The following is a 23,311-nucleotide window of genomic DNA, read 5'->3' on the forward strand; positions in this document are numbered from 1 at the left end:
CTAGTGTTTGTTACCGAGCCTGGGCCACCAGATCCCTAGATGCACAAAGGCGGGACAGGCAGGTCCGAGGACACCCACCCTGAAAGGTTAATGAGCAGAGCGCGGGCTCCGGGACTGGGGCGGGGGGGAGGGCTCTCGAGAGTGTCCCGGAGTCGCAGGGGTTAGCGGTGCGCTCTGCGTACCTTGATGTAGGCCCGCTGCAGGTAGTTGTAGGGTACTCTGCGCTGGAAGTCGCTGCGCACATCCTCGCTGACGCGGTGGCGGGACACGGGGCCCCCGAGGCGCTGGCTCTGGCAGCTGCGGTAGCAGCGCGCCCGCTCCAGCAGCGCACGGAAGAACGGCAGCTCGGCCGCGGGGCCGGCGCCTGGGGGCGCGAGCGGGCGGCGCGCCGCGCAGTGGCGGGCGCAGCGCGCTCGGACCTCCCGCAGGCGCCGGTGGCTGCGCAGCGCCGCTTCCAAGTCGCGCACCGCCAGCTCGTAGTCCTCGCTGTAGTAGGCGGCCACGCCGCTGGCGTAGAGCAGGTCGAAGGGCTGCAGGGGCCCGGGCTCACGCTGCTGCTCGGGGCGCGGGCTGTCATGGGGGCCGCCCCACAGCGGCGGCGGGAGCAGCAGCAGCAGCAACGGCAGTAGCGGCGGCGGCGGCAGCGGCGCCCAGATGCGCTCCTGCATCCTCCGGCGCGGAGAGGCGCGGGACGGCCACGCTCCCAGACGGCTCCCGGCACCTGGCGTCAGGGTCGCGTCTCCCACCTCCGCGGTGAGAGCGCCAGCCCCGCCGCGATCCGGCTGCCCCGCGAGCCCCAGGTGACCAGCAGCGCTCAGCGGACTGAGAGGCGGAGGCCGGGTCGCCGTCCGCTCTTAAAGGGACGCCCACAGCTCGCACGCTCCTCCTGCTGCCCGAGCCTCCGCGAGCCGCTCTCCGGCGCTCAGCGCGCCCTGCAGGCCCGGACCGCGCCGCCCGCACGCCAGGCGCAGCACCGCCCGGTGTCAGTCCGAGAGCGGGCGCTGCTTGAGGCCAGCCCAGGGCGAGAGGTTTCCACGTGCGCTCCCTTGCGCGTGGCAGAATGGGCGGAAATACTCGCTTTATAAAACCCGGCTCAGTGAGGGTAGGAGTCTCATTAGGACTCTCGTTAGGACTCATACATTTTCTGGAATCGGTGCGGGACCTCGCAGTTTGCAGAGCCCTTCACCTTTAGAGGAAGCACTGAAGCTCCATCTCAGGCTGGGAGGAGAGCACCAGGGGCGAAGGCTTGAGGAGAAAGGCGGGCGATGAGTTCAGTGTATAGAACTGTAAAAAGGCGAAAGAAACTATTCAAACCTGGGCCTGTGGAATTAAAAGCTTGCAGCTTCTTCCCTTACCAAGGGTCCCTCCCTTGCCTTCGCACCCCATTTTGTAGGGGTTTGTGTGTCTGCACTGGAGCAGGGGTAGGAGCGAGAGAGAAGCAAAATAGCCCACTTTTCTGGGCATAGACCCTATCATAGGACCTGGGGAACCTTTGGAAGAGGGCGAGACTGTCCCTACAGTCTGCCTGTTAGTGTACCAACTGTGTGCCTTTGCGCAGTGAGTCTCCGTTTCCTCATTCCCTATGAGACAAATATCTCAACACATCAAATGGTTTTCAGATATAAATTCTTATTCTAAAAGCTAAAGAGGCAATTCAAAATCCCAGTACCCCTGGACGTAAGCAATGAACATCAGTCTAGGGATGAGAATGCTGAAAGAAACGCTTGCCAGACTTCAACACAACTTTCGCTGGAGGCTTTCATGTTCTTCTGCTTCTCCTCTCCCATAAATACCTCCTGAGCCACGGTGTTCCCCTCTTTCCTGTCCCTTGGCTCCAGACTCTCGAAGAGATTCCGGAGAGCTTACTCACTGGACCCTTGACTCCTCCAACCTGCCTCCTGAAGGCATTCCTGTGTTCTAGTGCCTGTGGCGATTTCCCCAAAGTCTCCTTGGCCACTTGGATGGTGAGCAAGAGGGGAGGGGGATGGGAAAGAGCCACACATATCAAGTAGTTGATGGGAATGTTAAAAAAAAGTCTTTCCTGTGGAATCCCCACTATGCTGAGGAAGTTGCTGGGGTTTTATGCTCATGCTTTCATTCATTTTGTTGGGTTTGACCACTCTGACCATGAGCAGCCTTGGCTTTGTAATTTCAAGGGACACCAAAGAATCATGCTGTTATTATTTTTCTCCACCAAACCTCACTCATTCTGGCTCATCTCACTGATGGAAAAGCTCCAGTCTGGAGCTGAGCGTGTACTGAAAGCTTTGAATGTTCAGTATGCCAGAATTTGTACTTGGGTCATCTGCCCAGACTTTTTCTCTAGAGATTCTCTCTCTTTTCAGATAAGACTCAGAGACCGGAGTTATCAGTGCACTTGTGGAAGGTTTTGAAGCACACTAGGCCAGGAAGTCCTTCTGTGTGACTGGAGATAAAGTTCCAGGAGGCTTTGCTATAGATTATCCCTACATTTGGTGTCATGTCCACATCATTTTATAAAACGTCAGTTAAATTCCTATCTTTGGATGCCTACTCTCAATTAGATATTCTAGGAGAAGGGAGAGATGACTGAGCCAGGGTTCTTTTCCCTGAAAGCTCATAGTGTTGTATAGGAAGGAGACAAATTGCATATATGTGACTATAGCACAAGGCTAAGTAAGGAGAGACAGGTAAGGGGCTACATGAACAGCAGGGGGCTACTTAAGGAGACTCACAGAAATCCTAGATATGAAGAAACGTTATACGTAAGATATTTTTTTTTAAAGATTTTATTTATTTATTTGACAGAGAGAGAGAGATCACAAGCAGGCGGAGAGGCAGGCAGAGAGAGGGGAGGAAGCAGGCCCCCCGCCGAGCAGAGAGCCCGACGCAGGGCTCGATCCCAGGACCCCGAGATCATGACCTGAGCCGAAGGCAGCGGCTTAACCACTGAGCCACCCAGGCGCCCCTATACGTAAGATATTAACCAGAGAGAAGGGAATACCTTGTTTGTTCTCATGACAGTTACAAGTCTACCATGTTGGTTCTAAATAAAAATAAGAAGTTTTCATGATATATACAAATGTGACATGATATTGATAAGAAATTTACCAGATTCCTTGGTCAGTTTTCTACACAAGACTGACCATAAAAGACCCCAGTGCCAACACTTTCAGGAGCCTTCTCACTCAAGAGTTGTGTTTGTTTGTTTTTTCTTTTTCTTTTTCTTTCCTTTCTATTCATGTCTTCACTTAAGAAGCTTTCATTTCACTTTTTTCCCTTCGTGTTCATGAGATTCATTTTTCATATTGGTGAGACAAGAACAGTGCAACCCTGTAACAGTAGAATGTGGTACATCTTAGATTCGATTCAAAGTAATATGGAAATGCAGAAACTGCAAAGATAGCTTCTAGTGGAAGGATCTAGGAAAACTTGGGGAAAGCTCTAGTATTGGCACAGAATCAAAAGCTTAAGAGTCTGTAGCCATACCAGACATCCTACTGATCCCCCAAACTGGACATTTTCAAACTTTTTACATATCTTTCTTCCTTATTTCCCTCTATAAAAATCCTACACGACTTTATAGGAAGCATTTCATTGACATCTCAATATTGCTTGAACACTGGAATCACCTGCAAAGGGCAGAAATACAGCTATCTGGCTCTCAGATTCTGACTTAATTGGTCTGGGGTATGGTCTCAGCATTAAGTTTTGGGGGTTTTTGTTTGTTTGTTTTACATTCCCTCAGTGATTCTAAGACGAAACCAAGATTCAGAACCACTAGTCTAGCGTAGATACCATAGCCCAAAGAGTAAGGCTAAGGATCAGGACCTCAGGTGCTATGGAGGATTGATGAGTCTGAGACATGCCGCCCCTCAGATACCTCCTCCCCAAGGAGGGCAATCTGATCTGCCTTGTAAGGCTGGGTCAGAACAAGTGTTCATGACCGTAAAGCAATAAGAGCCATGCAGGATGGAGAAGTTGATTCCAAGCAGTGCTCTGCCCAGTGGCATCAACCTGTGTTTGAAAGGCAGTCCTCCCTGGGTCTCTCATAATTGTACACATCTGTACGTCTTGCTGGGTGTACCAAGAATGTAGTTTCTCTTTACATGGGCCATTTCTTAGACAACTGAGTTGCACCTCAGCATTTCTGACTCCCTAAGTCTGGGATGGAGCCTAAATATGTGCGTTTCTAACAAATCCCTTGATGACTGCCTCTTTCCTTCCTTCCTCGAACTCTAAAAAGTTCCTGAGGCTCTTTGCGCAATATCGTAGTTTGAGAGTCACTTCATCAGTACGATTCCTCATGAACAGTGGTTCTCAAATTTTGTTGTGTATCTAAAAACTAGTAAAAGGCACAGGTGCCCTGGCTTCTTGAAGTAGAATCATGTATGGGCCTTCATGTTTCTACTACATTCCCCAGGGCTCCTATAGTCACCAATGTTTGAGAAGCACTGCTTTAGTTAGCAATTCTTCCCTCTACTCTCCAGGAAACCCTATTGGTTGCCACAGCTAGGGAAGAGGAGTACAGTTGTACTAATGGCAGCTAATGGATAAAAGCCGGGCATGATGCTAACCGTCCCACAATGAACAGGAGTGTCTCCTACAACAATTATCCAGCCTCAAGTATCAACAGTGCTCAACTTGAGAAACATTGTGGTAGAACATAGCTTAAGCACTGCAAATCTTAATCAATTTCCTTATATTACAGATGAGGAAGCTTAGGCCCATGGATCACATAGATTGACAGTGGTAGGAGTAGATGAATCATTTTACATACCAAAATGTCAAACATACATGCTTCGTGTCAAGGAGCACTGGATGATGGTAGCTTTGTGAGATTTTTAGAAAGAGAAAAGAAAGAAAAATGCAGGAAAGTAATAAAAAAAGATGATGTGGAAAAGGGAGCCATTGGAAGTGGCAGATGTTGGAGTGTCTGTTAAGATGGATATGAATGGGGAGAGTGTAATTTCGCTTTTGTTCCCCATTCCTTACAAAGTCAGAGAACAGCCAAAGCACAAGAGAATCCATCCAAAAACTTTAAAAGGGATTCAATCACTTCCTTTTTTATTATATTTGGAATGAATCTTGACAGAAGCTTGAATTTCCTTTCGACTTCTGTTTGCATCATAGTACCCACTTGCTTTAGGGAACCTCCAGCAGGAAGGAATTCAGAAAAAAGGAGATCCTCAGGAGTTTCTTATTTTCTCCAAATCTGCGTAGTTTTCAAAGCTGACTTCTCTCCTTTCTTCAAAATCCTTGTGGAACAATACAAAGTGTCCTCAGACTTCAGCAGTAGACTTTATCAACACTTTCCATAAGCAAATCTAATATTTTCTTATTTTGATCATGTGTAACCAGGGCTCTTGTTTGCCCCAAACATTTTTGATTCCTTTAAAATGAAAAGAATAATTCTCACTATGCAACAACTGAACCCTGTCAGCTGCTGTTGATGCTGGCGACAGGGAGCTGTTTGGAAGACTTTTTTCTTACGCAAATAGGATCATCTGAAGACTTTCTTTTCCCCTCCAAATAAATTAGTGTGAGAGGCAAGCCACTAACAATCTATCAGTGTAAGAAAAAAAAGGGGGGGACGCCTGGGTGGCTCAGTGGGTTAAAGCCTCTGCCTTCAGCTCAGGTCATGATCCCAGGGTCCTGGGATGGAGCCTGCCATGGGGCTCTCTGCTCAGCGGGGAGCCTGCTTCCCTTCCTCTCTCTCTGCCTACTTGTGATTGCTGTCTGTCAAATAAATAAATTCTTAAAAAAAAAAGAAGAAGGGGGTGCTCTGTGGGATTTTTTTTTAGAATAATTAATATTTAACTTACATTTAAAATCAAACAGGAGTTGCCACATTCCAGGACTGTCTGTTCCCTTCCAATTTCCTTAATAGCTCTGTCCCTATGCTAACCTTAATTCCTAATTGAGCTCTACAATTCCAAATCAAACAAAACACTGCAAACACTCAGTCCCCACACTCCTGTCATGGAGGCATTCTAAATTCCTTCCTCTGGAGTCTAGCATTTTAGTTGAACAAGAAAAAAGGGAAATAAGAATGCTAATTATTCTCAAAATAATTTAAGCTAAAAACACAATTCAGACTGAAATCAAGAGAGTTGGGTATATCCTGTGTGCTGGGTGTTATGCCAGTTCTTTTCACAAACATTTTGACATGTCACTTTCAAGGCTCTTTTTGAGTAAGACATTAGTATTATAATTTTACCAGTGAGAAAAATAAGACTTATAAAAGAAGAATGGTTTGCCAAAGACTGCCAGCTCACAAGTTACAGCACCAGGACCGAAGCCCATTTACTGTCTTTCCTGCTGTATATTGTGTTGCCTCTCCCTAGTCCTCAAAAATCTTCATAGTTCCTGTCAAAATTCTGCTTTGGTTAAACTTGTACAAAGCACATTTTTTTCTTTAGTCACCAACTTTGTTCTGTTACTCATTCACCTAGAGTCACAGACTCATACAATTTTTTTTTTTTTTTGCAAAATAAATATGGACATGTGTGTGTGTGTGTAAAATCTAATGTATTAGACAGAGGCTGAGTATGACCCTGAATTCAACTAGACAGGTGACACAATGCATCTAGTAATAGTCATGAGTGTTAAAGTAAATAGGTCGTAATTCATTCCTATGGAAGGGTTGCCAGATCACTGTGTGGCACCGCCCCCCCCCCAAAAAAAAATCCTACTCATGAGAAATTCTGGGAGAGATTACTCTGTATGTATGGGTGATCCATTATTCTGAGATTATCCTCATGTCTTGCCTATCTTTGAGAACCTCTTCCCATCTCCTTCTCTGAGTTCTCCATAGAATAGGCTCCTTGAGTCCTCATTTCAGGCTCTGGTCTGCTGTAAACTCTTGAGACTAAGTCTGGGCCCAGTCATGCCTAATCCAGGGGAGGTTTTCTTCTCCATTGAAAAGTCAGCTCCACTTTCTCCTACTGGCCTGCTGTGCCCTTGAAATCTACTTTAGAAACTGAATCTATGTCTTCTGCTGTTGGAATATTAGGATTGATGATTAATCAATTCTCCAACTTCAGTTTTAGAACCACTTGAGTAGATGCAGAAATGGAAGCAAAAAATATCCAAATATTACCTTGATCGCTGAAACGCAGGTTTGGAGAATATGGGTTTTAATATGCAACAAATGGTCTATTACTTTTGCTACCACACCCTTAAATCAAACTTACCTGCCTACCCTCAGCTAGGGAAATTCTGAAGCATACCCTAAAAGTGCCTGCTATAAGACAGGTGAGGAAAATAGGGGCTTACCTCCAACATTCTACTTACCTAAATAGACCAACAATCAGCCAACTTCTCCAACCTTCTGGTAGCCTCCAGATCATCTTCTGTTGGGATCACAGGGAAATAAAAAGAGCCAAATATTAAGGCAATAAAGCCTGAGCTATATAGAGCCCCTAATTCTAGAGTTAGGTGCCTGCCTCTCTCATTATTCTAGTCTGTTTTGTCTACACCACCATTTCCTTCCTTTAGGACATTTCTAACTGGTCTAACCATTATGACTGGTCAGACCTGTGGTACCTTGCCTGCTAGCATCCCGACTTCTCTGGATAGCATCTAGATGTGCCTCTATAAGGACTGTTGAGGCTCTTCTATTCTGTCCTCTAGTATCTGGTTATCTGGTTAAGTACAAGCAGTTCATCTGACCTGCTGTAGGATAAGGCCTCTCCAAATCTCAAGAAGACATATAGTTCTTCCCTGCCTTAGGCCCAGAAATCTTAGCACCTCATTAACAGCCTTGCCTTGGCACATCTAGGATAAATTGCTTGTGAGATAGTAAAAGATATCATATATACACTTTTTAGTTTAAAAAAAAAAATGGGGCACCTGGGTGGCTCAGTGGGTTAAGCCTCTGCCTTTGGCTCAGGACATGATCTCAGGATCCTGGGATCGAGCCCTATATCGGGCTCTCTGCTCAGCAGGGAGCCTGCTTCCCTCCTCTCTCTGCCTGCCTCTCTGCCTACTTGTGATCTCTGTCAAATAAATAAATAGAAAATCTTAAAACTCATTAAACTGTATTTAAAAATATATATATATATATCAGTGCCTCATCTTTTACCAAAATCTCTTTTGTAGACACAGAGATTAACAACCCATCAGATTCATTATCAACTATAGAGTAAAAGGAAATTAGATGGAAAGAAAACTGCATATATATATATATATATATATATATATATATGTGTGTGTATACACATATATGTATATATGTGCATATGTGTATATTTTCTCATATATATGTATATATATGTATATGAGAAAAAGGTTGGAAAGAAAGAAAAATAGTTTTGCTTATTTTTGGATAAAAAAATTGTTCTCCATAGAAACTTTCAAACTGGTCCAAAAAAAACTTGGTAGTCAAAATAAAATTATCAAAGCTAAAATACCAAAAGTATATCTTAAAATTGATTTTTTTGCTTATCATCATGATTTTAAGGGGTTCCTTCAAAAACATTGGCAGTACCCTCATAAAATCAACAATGTGCCTCTGCTGGAGAACATGTCACTCATCATGCCTGAATACTTTAGATTCTGACTTCACTACTCATTTTAACTCCCTTGAAAATAGATTCCAGTTTCCTGATTACCTGACCACCTGTTCCTCCTCAGCAGCCTGGCTGGGTTCCTGCCTGTGGTTTCTTCACCATGCTGTCCTATCTCCAGCCCACTCCTGCTGTGTTCACTTCCAAATTACCTTTCATTTGCAGTAGCTGACCATGTTCAGATTGTCCAGATGGAAACGTAGTCAAAGAGATATCTCATGATCATCATTCTCTTCGTCTCCTGGGAAGAAAGAGATTTACTAGATCTCAACACCAAGTCTGTGTTTTAGAAAATGCTATTTGGGGGGCACCTGGGTGGCTCAGTCGTTAAGCGTCTGCCTTCGGCTCAGGTCATGATCCCGGGGTTCTGGGATCGAGCCCCGCATCGGGCTTCCAGCTTGGTGGGAAGCCTGCTTCTCCCTCTCTCACTCCCCCTGCTTGTGTTCCCTCTCTCGCTGTGTCTCTCTGTCAAATAAATAAATATTTAAAAAAAAAAAAAAAGAAAATGCTATTTGGATGAGTGAACAAAATGAATGAACTTGAATTTCAAAACAGACATGCACATAAAATAAGCTGGCACAGGAGATCAGAACATCCTCCATCTCCTTATGATCTGCCATGAACTAATTGTGCTATTGTGGTCCTCTTTTACCCTCATCAGTGAAGGAAGGTATAGAACGAGAGCTCTGAAATCCCTTTTAGCTCTAAGTATGCTCTGCTTCTTTCATGGTAAAAATACAATGTCATCACATTTCTCATAGTCCCCCAAAGCATTCCTTCCCATATCCCCACATCTATTTCTGGGAGAAAGTTAAACTTCGGTTCCCAAGCAAATTTCCAAGCTCCCTGGGGGTCATTAAAAGTCTCAGCTTGCTGAGAGCTTGTTGATTTTGCCTAGAAATATCAGCCAGCCTCAGCCAGTAGAGCAGGAGACTGGTGTTATTGTTTTGAGACAACCCGTAGCATAGTAACAACTCCAGGCACTGCAGAGTTGATCCATACGCACCAGCCCCCTGGGAAACCTCCTGCTCCATCTGTCCCACACGTGTATTCCCCTTCTGCCCTCTGTTTTCACCCATAGGAAAGAATCACAAAGAGGATTGAGGGAAAATAAGGAGTAGAGGGAGAGCTACCCTGCATTCCCACCACACTTGGTAAATGCAGATGGTAAGAAATAGACGCAGCGATAAAGTGGCTCAAGTGGAAAAAAACAAACAAAACAATAAATAATTAGTCAAATTGATATCTTAAATCCTCTTTTCCACTGAATCTGACTCCTTTATCATGGTGCAGGGTTCAGAATATAAGTAGTGAAGTGACCTGGATTTATGATTTATTTTCATCGGAGGATGGGACAATTTATATTTAAAAATTAATATTATCTTCAAACCACTTTCAAACTTTTAATAATTACTTTTAAGGTACAGTAAAAATACACACATATACGCTTAAAAACTTTTTGGATAACTCTCTCCTCTTACCTGGTGATGGAAGTTGTAGAAATAAAATAAATAAAATCTATAAATAAATAAAATATATTTATTTTATAAATATATAAAATTTTATATAAATATAAAAATTTATAAGTAAAATCTCCATTTTCCCCCCACTTCAATCTCAATATACCCACAAGAAAACACGGACGGCTAACTTGCATTTGGCATCTGAAAGACTGCCAGATCTTGGGCTCTACAACACAAACTGTAATCCTAGGCTGATTTGTTAAAATAAACATGAAAGAAATTGTATAGTCAACTTCCTTCAAAGGAGACACCCTGGGATGCCACACGCTGATCCATTTTGACATCAGTGTTTTGGGAAGAACTTACAAAGATATTTTGCAAATTGTTTTATAATCAAAACTGAATTTTCAACAAAAAAGAACCTTCCTTAACCTATTTCCCAAAATCAACTTCACGTGGCATAGATGTTTCCTGAAGTCAAGTGTACACTCAAAAGATAAAGAATTCCCCTCATTAAAAATATTGCAGTGACTGAAGTCGATCTTCTAAGGAGGCAGAGGTGTTACTTTTGATTCAAGAGTGGTCATCTCAGGATTGCCTGGGTGGCTCAGTCAGTTAAGTGGCTGCCTTTGGCTCAGGTCATGATCCCACTGAGATCCAATCCCACATCAGGTCCCTTGCTCAGCGGGGAGCCTGCTTCTCTCTCTGCCTCTGCCACTGGGCCTGCTTGAGCATTTGCCTTCTCATTCTCTCTCTCTTTCTGACAAATAAATAAATAAAATATTTTTTAAAAAGTCCTTAAAAAAAAAAGAATGGTCATTTCATAGACAATAATAATCAGTTTTTCAGAAAATAACATCACTTCAATTTTTGTAGCACTTCATCATTTTAAAAGCTTCCACACATCTAGGATGATAGATATTATCTCCCCACCTGGTCTGGACTCCTGGGTATTCCCTATATAAGGACTTTGGCTTATACTGCCAAGTGGAAGATTCAAGATCTCACTCATCCACAGAACAGATTTTGGCAAACCAACAACAACTTGTTTACCCATACCCAGGGACTAGATATTTCAAACTTACTGGTCCTTACCCCTTTTCCACAATCCCATCTGATATCCCTCCATATTGAAAACTTTAGCTAGGAAGGAAACAATCTGATTAAAGCAATGCATTTAACTTTCTAGAGGTATTGTTGCACATTGAGAAATAATGTTTCTCAAATTTCAGGATATATGAAAGAATTTCTGTTGAATGTCACTTTCCTCTATTTTCCCCCTCATTTCATTCCTCATATACCCACAGGAAAGTAATACCAGTGAACTTCTACACTCTCTGTGGAAAAGACTGCCAGACCTCAGATTCTATCACACAAAATTTGAAATTCTCTAGAGATCTGCTTCTGTATCATTGTAGGATAACAGCTGAAAACAGGAGTTAATCCTTGTATTACATTTGCTGCCTCATTTAATTGGTAAAACCTATATCCCTTTCCTGGGAAATTATATCATATAATACAAAGGCTTTCTGACAAGTCTTGAAGATACTAAGGGCCAGGGTTAAATTTTTTTCTATAGTGGCATCTTCTTAGGAGGGCTTCTTATCTGACATTGTAAGGACAGAACAATGAGGACAAATTATGTATTTACCCATAATCTCTGTTCTTTTTCCCATGAATGTAGATCAAATCTTCTCAAATTTTACTGATAATGAAACAGATCAGAGCCAAGGATTTTCCTTATCATCAATCCCACAGTTAACCTGGAACTAAGTCAATGAATGAGATTCAGTGCTCAGCTTTCTGATGTCGTGAACCAAATAACACAGCCTCCCACTACCGTGCATATACAAACTAAACACAATGGAAATTCAAAAAAGGTCCAGGGATGGACTCTGAACAATAATTTTATACTCAGACGGCAGATTGGAGAAACTTGAGACAACAAAGACAGAGCCACTGGATAGATCTGACTGAATTGTTTTTGAAACCCCAGAGATAAGAGGAAGTATCTCTTTATCTCAAGCCTCTCCTCTCAATCTCTTTTGACTTCTCTCATCTTCTATCATTAAATCCACCAATATCCACCTAATTGCTCAAACCAAAAAACTTAAAATTATTCTTGAGATCTACTTTTCTTGGTCTATTCAAAATTAAAAATATGTCTTTAATTCACCCCTTTGCTCTTTAGTCCAAGTCACCACTCAAGAGCAAACCACCATCATCTCTCACTTGGCAAATTGCAGTGGTCTTCTTTCTGGTCTCCAGCTTTCATGATCGTCCACGACCAATTTGTTCTCCATACAACAGCTAAAATGATCTATTAAAATAATGTAAATATGATCATGTCATTCCCCAGCTTAATATTCTTCAATGATTTCCCACTGTAGTTGAGATAAAATACAAAATCCTTGATTTTTCTACACATCAATGCATGATCTAGCCAACCCCAAACTTAGCCCTAACTCTCACAATTTTTTCCTACTTACTGTTCTATTTTTACAGAACACCTTTTACTTTCTTAACTCTGTCCAGATTTCAGATGTCTTCCTTATAATTCTCTCTTTTGAATCCTCCCCCCATTCCTAAGTTATTAACTTAAATGTTTCTTTCTTTTTTTTTTTTTAAAGATTTTATTTATTTATTTGACAGACAGATCACAAGTAGGCAGAGAGGCAGGCAGAGAGAAAGGAAGGGAAGCAGGCTCCCCGCTGAGCAGAGAGCCCGATGTGGGGCTCGATCCCAGGACCCTGGGATCATGACCTGAGCTGAAGGCAGCAGCTTTAACCCACTGAGCCACCCAGGCGCCCCTAAATGTTTCTTTCATAGATGGATTTTTGCTTCCTTTTTTTTCCCCATTTGCCAGAATGTATTCTTTTTTTTCCTCACCATAAAATTTATCTTAATTATTTTTTTAATTTAAATTCAGTTAGTCAACCTATAGCACATCATTAGTTTTTGGTGTAGTGTTCAATGGTTCATCAGTTGGGCACATTATTCAGTGCTTATCACATTATGTGCTCTCCCCAGTGCCCATCACCATGAATTGGGTATTCATCCTTTCTGATGGCTGAGTACATTATTATTCCATTGTATATATGAACACATCTTCTTTATCCATTTTTCTGTTGAAGGGCATCTTGGCTCTTTCTATAGTCTGGCTATTGTGGATGTTGTGCTATGAAGACTGGGGTACATATGGCCCTTCTTTTCACTACATTTGTACTTTGGGGTAGAGCAATTGCCAGTAGAGCAATTGCCAGGTCATAGGGTAGCTTTATTTTTAATTTTTTGAGAAATCTCCACACTTTTCCAAAGTGGTTGGATGAACACCCAACTTTTGCATCAACATGGATGGGACTGGGGGAGATTATGCTGAGTAAAATAAGTCAAGCAGAGAAAGTCTATTGTTATATAGTTTCACTTACTTGTGGAACATAAGGAATAATATGGAAGACATTAGGAGAAGGAAAGGAAAAGTGAATTGGGGAAAATCTGAGGGGGAGACAAACCATGAGAGATTGTGGACTCTGAGGGATGTTGGGGGAAGGGTGAGCCTGGTGGTGGGTATTAAGAAGGGCATGTAGTGCATGGAACACTGGGTATTGTACATAAACAATGACTCTTGGAACATTGCATTGAAAACTAATGATGTATTCTATGATGATAAAAATAACACAATTTTTAAAAATATTTTATTTATTTATTTGACAGACAGAGAGATCACAAGTAGACAGAGAGGCAGATGGCGGGGGGTGGGGGGCGGTGGAAGCACAGTCCTCGCTGAGCAGAGAGCCCGATGCAGGGCTTGATCCCAGGATGCTGAAATCATGACCTGAGCCTAAGGCAGAGGCTTATCCCACTGAGCCACCCAGGCACCCCAAAAAATAACACAATTTTTTTAAAAAGCCCCTTTTTCAATACCCATGGCCCCTGCAACTTCCATCATTTTTTTTTAAATCATCCTATGACTAAAGAAAAAAGTTAAGTCCATTTGCTTGACATCTCTGATGATATTTGAAAACAGTTCTCATTGTTTCTGTGTCCTTTTGTCTTTAGTAAGATTCATAGTAATTACATGGGTTTAATACATATCTCTTATGTGTCTATTGTGCTCAAGGGACTTTCTTGACTTAATGGAGAATGAAAGAATAAATAATAGACACTGTCCCCCAAAAAAGACAACCTAGGAGCATAAAAGCAAACAATTCAAAGTAGAAGATGACTTGTGTTTTTATAAATTCCAAAGACCATATTATTTCTAGCTTAGGAATGCCAGAGAACTTTCGGAAAGAGGGAATGTTTGAGCTGAACCATGTAGGATAGGTTAGGATTTCAATACAGTGATATGAGGGAGAGATAACAGCGTTTTTAGAGAGATAAAAGAATATGACAAGATGTACATTTTTAGAAAACATGGAGTATACTTTGGAAATAGAAAGGAGCCCAGTTTTCTTGGACCATATGTTATAAAAAAGCAGTAAGATAAAGCCAAAAAAGAGAGACAACAGTAGTTTTTGGCGGCCATTTATTCTCAGGGTTTATATTCTATTTATAGAGAATGGCCATCAACCGAAGCCCTTGCCATTGCAGTTGTTCATTTAAAAGATTAGACTGGAGCTTGAAAAACAATTGTATTAAGTAGGGAGACCCTGGACCCCTGGAAGAGGAGATATTACTGAGATAGTGACAGCAATTGCTTAGAAAATGGTACTACAGTAGGATGTGGTGAAGGGAAGGAAAGAAGAGCAAAATTAGCTCTTGGTTGTGATAAAACTCAGGTACGTTCTCCATTCTGTGAGATATCTTCAGAAGAACTGAGCCTCAACTGGCCACCAAAGTAATGTGCTCCAGAACACATCCTTCACTGGCTTCCTTCCCTTTACTATTTCCCTTCCCGACTTCCCTTCCAGTTGTTCCTGAAATCACCTCTCAAATATGCTCCTTGTATTCATATCTTTGATTCAGAGACTACTTTTGGAAAAAAATCAATCTAAGTCAGATGATATTAATAATAATAAAAAACACTTGGGGCGCCTGGGTGGCTCAGTGGGTTAAAGCCTCTGCCTTCGGCTAGGTCATGATCTCAGGGTCCTGGAATCAAGCCCCGCATCGGGCTCTCTGCTCAGCAGGGAGCCTGCTTCCCTTCCTCTCTCTCTCTGCCTGCCTCTCTGCCTGCTTGTGATCTCTCTGTCAAAAAACAAAAAACAAAACAAAACAAAAAAAATAATAATAATAATAGAAAACACAAAAATTAGGGCAAGCTGAGGGTAGGAACTGGAAGGAAAGGCTCAACACTGATTTTTGACATTTTGTGTGGACTTGGAATTTGTATTATTATCCATACTTAGTTGAATCAAATCCATGTAAAACATAAAGTACAATTTGAATTAAGACACACAAATATTTGTAAATAATGCCAAATCGTAAGAATTTTGTATCTGCAAATATTTCATATCTGTGCATTCAGGTTTTGTTGTTGAACATTCTTTTTCTGTTTAACAGATTAAAAATCAAACACCTGAAGACTCTGGTTTACACACATACCAATACAACCTGAGATTGAATTCCAAAGATCTTCTGAAATAGCTCTACTTTTAATAAGAATATAAAATCCTTCCCTTTTATCAAACATATACCAAATAAAATTTCAACAGAACCAAAGTTAAAAATAAAATCTATAGCCATCAGGGAAACAAGAAGAAATAAAAGTCAATATTTGATCTATAAGTGGGGAGGTGTTTCAGAAACATAAAAGTAACTAAGTTACAAAGCAAGAGATTAGTAGATTTAATTACATACTTTTAAATATTAAAATTAAATATAAATAATCAACTGTGAAAAAATTTCAATGTCTATCACATACAAAATATTATCTTTAATGTAAAGAGTTCTTGCAAATCAATAAGATGAATGCTTCAACTGTAAAAGACCAGAAGACATAATAGGGATACCAAAAGAAAGACAACACAAATGAATAGCATTTTTAAAAGTGTTGAAATGTTTAAAATATTCTATTTTTGCTTATCAAATTGTAAATTTAAAAATAATAGTCATTAAAAATTCTGTTACTTACTCTTCTCATCCACATTGAAAAGGAGAATAAATTGGTATGGATCTGCAATCCCTTAACTACACTTCCAAAGTTTGAAAGTTTTCATAGCTTTTTGTTAGCAGAGCAGATGGAACTGATAAGACACTACTTATAGTTTTTATTTTTTCTACTTAATGAGAATAAATGCATTTTGCTTGACTGGATATTTTTATCTATACCTGAGGAAGGATGTTCCTACCTGAGGAAGGATGGTTAAAGCAACCTATTATCATCCTAAAATTCCCAAATTTCTAAATTCCAAAACATATAAAATTCTATGGATAAGTGTTATGGACCTGGACTTTAATTTTTGGGAGAAGAACAATTTGTCAGATATTTCCACTATCTTAGAAAATTTTACATTTCCATAATGATAATACACTTATGAGCTTATTCGAAGGAAAAGTGGCCAATAACATGCAAAACTATTTATAAGTAAGGATATTCATTGGAACATTATATCTAATATTAAGAAATTGAAAATAACCTGTCTGTTCATCAAGAGAATGTTAGATAAATGACGGTGGCAACATTCACCAGAATACCATAGTAAAAGTATGCTTTCAAGGAAATGCAGTGAGAGGTGTCAGAGCTGAGGTAAGAACAAAACACATAAACATGTCTGAAACACTAATACCAACTGTATGTTTATAGAAAAAAATACTTGAAGGAAATTATTATCTCTGCAAAGTGAATTATGGGTTGTTTTAATTTTTTAAAGCTTTACTCATATTTTATGAATCATCCACAAATCGTGTGTTACTCTTACAAACAGAAGAAAGGGCATGCTATTTAATTATAACACTTGAAATTTTTTTCATGATGTGAACTCAGAAAAGAGCCTTCAAAAATAGAGGTCCACGCTTAGACATTTGGACTAATATTTGCATGGCACAGACTCCCAGACTTGATTAAATTACAGATGCTATATTAGCTTTGCAATTAAAAGAAAATACTTTTCACTCAAATTGTCAACTGGTCCCTTAAGCATATATTTCAGGGTTTTTCCCTCTTCCTTGTTATTTCTTATAATGTAATGTAAAAAGAGGCTTAGACACCATTTAATTATCAAAATTAAAACTTATGATATGGAGATGAAAAGCACAGCACAGGGAATACAGTCAATAATATTGTCATAACATTACATGATGACAGATGGTGACTATAGTTATCATGGTTGTACCTACCATGTGTGTATCACTGTGTACCATATAGAATTATGGGATCACTGTACTGGGCACCTGAAACTAATATAACATTGTATGTCAACTATACTTACATAAACAACAAAATGTTTTTTTAAGTTGCAATATATTTGGAGCATTACTTTAGGCTTTTAAAGCTTTTTATAGTTTGCCCACCATGTCACATCTGCTTCCTAATTCATTCTTCATGTGTATTTTTGTGATTGTGGATTTTATTTAAAAAAAAAAGTTTCCAAAAAATGCAAAAAAAGTACAAAGAGAAACAGAAATTTCTGAGTTCTTGCAGCCTGGTATTAATAACTGTTAACCTTTTGTCATTTTTATAAAAAAGGAATGATTAAGAATAGCCTCTTGCTAAAATTAAGTCCTCTCTGACTATTTTCCCTATCCACATTTGCCCATGTATCTTGAATACACGTTCATGTACCATGAATACACATTTATGTATATGTACATATCTCTCCATGAACAATATATAGACAGTGTTCTTTGTGTCAGGAAGTATTTTAGTTTATATACAATTTTATATTCTGCATATTGTTCTACTCTTTACATATATTTCAAATTCTGTTTTAAGTTTTATCCACATGGGTGTACACACACATCATTGCATTGTGTAAACTACCAAATTTTGTCATTTTCTGTTCAAAATAGCCCTATGAGGTAGGCAAGACAGCAATTTTTGTCCTACTTTACAGATGAGATGTTAAGTGAGTTACCAAGATGTACAACAAGAGGCTTAACTGAAATTCCTATAATCCTAGTTCAGTGTTCACTATTCCTTCTCTGATAAAAATAATTTTTAGATAGAAAAGCCAGATTCACAGAAACATGGAAATTAATCAAGAGTTACCATTTGATCTTGCCCTTATAAACATCTGGAGATCTGTCTCTTTTTCAGGGACCAGGACAATTGGAAACAATAACTTTAACTTTTACTAGTATCTCTTGTTTGTTGAGCTCATGACATCAATGAACTATAACTACATGTGTGTCTCCCACTATTTTTTAAATTAAAATCAGTGGAGTAAGTCTTCCCAGATCTTGGATGAATGTCCATAGGCCCCATGGCTTTAATTCTTAGGTTATAATTTTATGGTTATTTTCGGTATAAACACAGTCTGACTTCAGACACTATAATGTCTGTCCGAGGTACTAGCCAAATTCTTGCACCTGATAGAGCAGCTGATTGCTCTCCTGGCCAAGTTCTGGTCTACTTCAGGCTGGAGGTCTGTAGTGGGAAAGGGGATGAGGGTGACAAGGTCTTTCTGCTCTGGCTTCTTCTCTTACTAGATTTCCAGGTTTTGTTTCCTACTGGAGTCTAAGCCAGAAAAAAAGGAAAAGTGACAAGTAGGACTTTTTTTTTCCCCCTTTACTTAGTTGGGTGTTTTCCTGCTCTCTGGGTATGAATGATAAGATTCAAATCCCTTGATGAAGTTTGTGTGAGTTCTGTTGTGATTCTTTGCTGGATTGCTCTCCTAAATTCCCTGGACATCTTCATTCCAGGTGGTTGTCTGTAATTCTTTTTTCTGCACCTGCTTATCCAGGGTTACACAGGCAATCTTTTTGGACAGGATATTTTGGACAGACTCTTTGCTGGCTTTCTTTCACATGACCCTTATCTGACCCTTGGAAACATTCAAACATCCCTTAGCCATTGGACAGTGATGGATCACAGTGCAGAAGCCCTCTCCAGACCCTAGCCCCAAAGCCAGGCCTGTTTTTGTTCTATAGAACTCCTCGTTTACAGCCTAATTAAGCTTTCTCAGGAGAGAGACAGTCACAGTGCTTTGTAATGCCCATTTTCTGAGAACACATTCTAAAGCTCTTTTAGTTATTGTCTTGAAATCCCTCTCGTTAGGCTTTCAGTAAGACTCTCACAGCCTCCCTACACAAAACAGATGGCATAAAGATTTAGAGCATATCAACATATTTCCAAAGAAAATTCTCTGCAAATCCCAGGATCACACCTTCTTTTCCAGTGTTTTTATTTTTGTTCTGTCCACAAGATTTCAGAGCCCAGGTATCATTTCACGTACAAATAAAATGAATCGATAGGAAGGGGCTTGTTTTGTACTTTGGTAACTAATATGTCTTATTGGTCCCTCTGTCAAATTAAGTAGGGAAAGCCCCATTCTAATTTCCTGTGCTGACTGTCCAAGTGACACAAGGCTAATCGTTTAACTACTGTGTGATCTCCCCACATTTAAAATAAAGAGTACATGAGGTAATGGGACAATACTACTACTTAAATCATAGGGTTGTTGAGATGATTAAATAAGTTAGTGTAGGGGCCCCTGGGTGGCTCAGTGGGTTAAGCCGCTGCCTTCGGCTCAGGTCATGATCTCGGGGTCCTGGGATCGAGCCCCGCGTCGGGCTCTCTGCTCGGCGGGGAGCCTGCTTCCTCCTCTCTCTCTGCCTGCCTCTCTGCCTGCCTCTCTGCCTGCTTGTGATCTCTCTGTCAAATAAATAAATAAAATCTTAAAAAAAAAAAGTTAGTGTATGTTAAGTCTTTTTCTTTTTTAAAGATTTTATTTATCTATTTGAAAGAGACAGAATGAGAGAGAGAGCACGAGAGCGGGGAGGGTCAGAGGGAGAAGCAGACCCCCTGCTAAGCAGGGAGTCCGATGTTAGACTTGAACCCAGGACACCAGGATCATCACCTGGACCACAGGAAGTTGCTTAACCAACTGAACCACCAAGGTGCCCAGTACATGTTAAGTCTTAAAACATATCTGGCTTGTCCTAAGAACTCGGCAAATGTTACCTATTATTGCTCTTTCCAAGTTCCAGCTAGAAAATAAATAAGTCATGGGGAAATAATGTATAGCATGGTGACAGATGTTTGCAAGACTTACTCTGGTGATCATTTTACAATATATACAAACATCAAATCATTAGGTTGTAAACATGAAACTAATACAATGTTACATGCTAATTATACCTCAGTAAAAAAAAGGGAAAACACTAAAAAATAAAAGAAAAATTCAACTTGACTAACATTCCCCTAATAAGTTTTTCTTGATTTATCCTGATGTCTTCCCCAGTATTTCCAAAATACTGTAGGTGAATTCTCTCTCTTTGTGTTCTCAAATTCATGTATCATGTTCCTATAAATAGCTGTTTATGTGCATGTCTTCCCCTTTAATTCTTCAAACCACGGACTTTGCTGTATTTATTCTTGTTTCCCAAGCACGTTTGATGGATGAACAAGTGGCCAGGACAGATAGGATGGCTAGACACTCAAAAATAAATAATGTCAGTAGATGATCAACTTTGCTGAGGTAGATGAATGGATGGATAAAGCCTGAATAGCAAAGAAGTCTCTGAGAGTTCTAAGAGGACAGAAATATGCACAGTTTACACATGACTGTGCCAATATTTTCCTATTAAAGCCATAAGAATTTTTAACAAAAACAGACTAAGGAAACATTGGATTCTACTAGATGTTTAATGATACCAGGCTGTGTTCAGAAAGAAAAGCAAATATATTTATAATCATTCCATGTGGGTAATTTATTGAAACAATATCAGTGTAGAAAATGGAGGTAACCAGGGCCCCCATTGCTGTTAGATAATTCTAGCCAATCATTATGGTTTAAACCTCAAAGAAAGAAAATGGAAATTCACAATGGATCATATTAGCTAGCTGATGAAACAGTTGAGTATTAACATTGAAAAGTAAAAAATTAGATATAGTCTCTAATTATAATTACCTTTTAGTACTTATAATGACTATGGGTAAAAGACTATAATAGAGTTGAATATAGTGTAATTACATTTTTTTTTGATTCATAAAGAAGTCTTAGTATTACATTAATTCTTTTAAAAGAAGGTAATTCATTATATTAACATAGTTAACTGGGACTAAAAGTCACCATAACAGAAAAAAAATTGCTTTCCTTGACATTCAAAAATAACTGAATTATTTTTTCAAATGGAGACTTTCTGCAGTTGTAGAGACAGCTGCTAAAAACATTAGTAATCATTAAGAGAAAGTAATAGTGAATAAGTTTTTCACTTTTTTATTTGTTTTTTTTTTCTTTTTAAGCCAAATATTCCATTTATTTAGTTTCATCAGATCTGAAACTTTTGGGATGTTTTAAGCCATGAAAAATAAAGTTCTATTAACCCTCATAATTCTCCGTGAATTCCTCTCCATAGCACAGCTTTACAAACTACTCTGGAAAGCATGATGGAACTTTGGATATAACCTTTTGTGGAAATGCTATCCTGCCCACCTCAGTCTAGTGAAATGAGCAATGCTATGAAGGTGTGAATGATAACATGGGGACTGAGGAACTGGTTAGAGTTAACTGTACCTTCACCTTGCTATCTGACTTCAAGCAAGTTATTCAAGCTCAACTTTAGTTATAAAATGGGACATCCATTTAGTTATTGGTAAATTAAAGACAATTACATTTACTTCCTAAGGTTATTTTTAAGCTTAAGATAAATCTTTATTAAGTGCCTTAGAAATTTCTGCATACCCCATAACAGTGAGATTATTATATTAATAATAGATTTTGATTGCAAGGAACAAAAACTAGTTCAAATCAAGGGGTAGGTGGGCAATAGTCTTCATGGTGGAAGGGCTGGTTCCTTTCTCCCCTTTCTAAGCTAGGGATATACTAATGTATTCAGTCCAGCTCAGAGGTACTTACCCATTGACTCAGCAGATATAGGAACACTTAGTTGATATACAAAAATTTGTAACTTTTTGTCATCTGTGAGGAAGGGAGAGGTATATTTTTTTTTTCCTTCTTGTTACATCAATAACTGACTTCTTAGGGCTTCTTGGTAAAACAGGAAAAATCAGTAAATACATACATGAGTAGTTACCTGTCCTGCCATAATACCACAAGCACTTAACTAGATTTCCAAGTGAGGAACTGAAGTGCTATAGTCATGCCTCACATATAGCAGCATGCCAGATACTGAGAAGACCATCTCTCAGGGGCCACACTCTTCTACCCATTGCTTTTGCTATCTGCATATTTTTGCTCAATACTCCTCTTTATGACCAGCTTCCTTGGCATATTCATCTTACATATAATCTGTTGTGACCATGATCCTTGGCTATACCTCTTAGGTCTAGCACCACCTGCAGCTGACCATATCCTCTGGATCTCTTAGACTGGAGAGACAATAGTTTGCCCCAGAAAGTGATCTATCTACTGTCCACTCCCTGGAAATACCACCAAGACAACCTTTTGACCACTAAAGTAACCTCTTAAAAAAAGAAATCAGTGTTTATTCTTAACACATAAGGGGGACCCCATATTTTGGCCGTCTCAGTAGCATCTCATAGAGAAAGAAGGCAAGGGTGGGATATATATATATATGAGGATTTAGAGGTCTAGTTTAAGGTAAGTCTTTCAATGCTGGAGCTAGCTTGAGATTGGTTGAGTTTGTGACATAACAGTTTAGGGTTGGTAGACATAGAGGGGCAAGGGTTTCTAAGCGTCTTGAATAAACAATCTTCTCATAATTTTGATGATGTTACCTATTGTCTTAAGAAGGAGTAAGGAGAGCTATTTGAGTAATCTGCTGTTCAAATAAATGGATTTGGGGGATAGTTCTTAAAACAAACAATAAAATAATCTAGAACTTCATTTTCCTGGCCTGGACTTCTCTAAAGTTATGTTAATTTAGATAGTAAAGTGTGTGTTCAATTTTCTGATCTCAGTTCTCAGTACTGGTTGCTTTTAGAATCACTTGGAAGAGGGAAGTTATTAAATATATGTACTTTATCCCACATTGGGACATTAAACATTTATCTTTAGGAATGGTATTGGGGCATTGGTAAATTTTTTTTAAAGATTTTATTTATTTATTTGACAGACAGAGATCACAAATAGGCAGAGAGGCAGGCAGAGAGATAAGCAGCTCCCTGCTGAGCAGAGAGCCTGATGCAGGGCTCCATCCCAGGACCCTGGGATCATGACCTGAGCTGAAGGCAGAGGCTTTAACCCACTGAGCCACCTAGACGCCCTGGAG

At 40.0% G+C, this 23,311-nt stretch overlaps 1 protein-coding gene across 1 annotated transcript in view; it reads right to left on the reverse strand.

The window, feature by feature from the left end:
* The window catches only part of P3H2 (prolyl 3-hydroxylase 2), a 152,728-nt gene extending 151,777 nt beyond the window's left edge, over nt 1-951 (reverse strand). The window contains exon 1 of the mRNA XM_047732912.1: nt 183-951. Coding sequence (XP_047588868.1) covers nt 183-668 — 486 coding nt within the window. The 5' untranslated portion in view covers nt 669-951. The remainder of the gene's footprint in view (nt 1-182) is intronic.
* Nucleotides 952-23,311: the final 22,360 nt, after the last annotated feature.

Source organism: Lutra lutra, chromosome 1, assembly GCF_902655055.1.
Source record: "Lutra lutra chromosome 1, mLutLut1.2, whole genome shotgun sequence".
Taxonomy (NCBI): domain Eukaryota; kingdom Metazoa; phylum Chordata; class Mammalia; order Carnivora; family Mustelidae; genus Lutra; species Lutra lutra.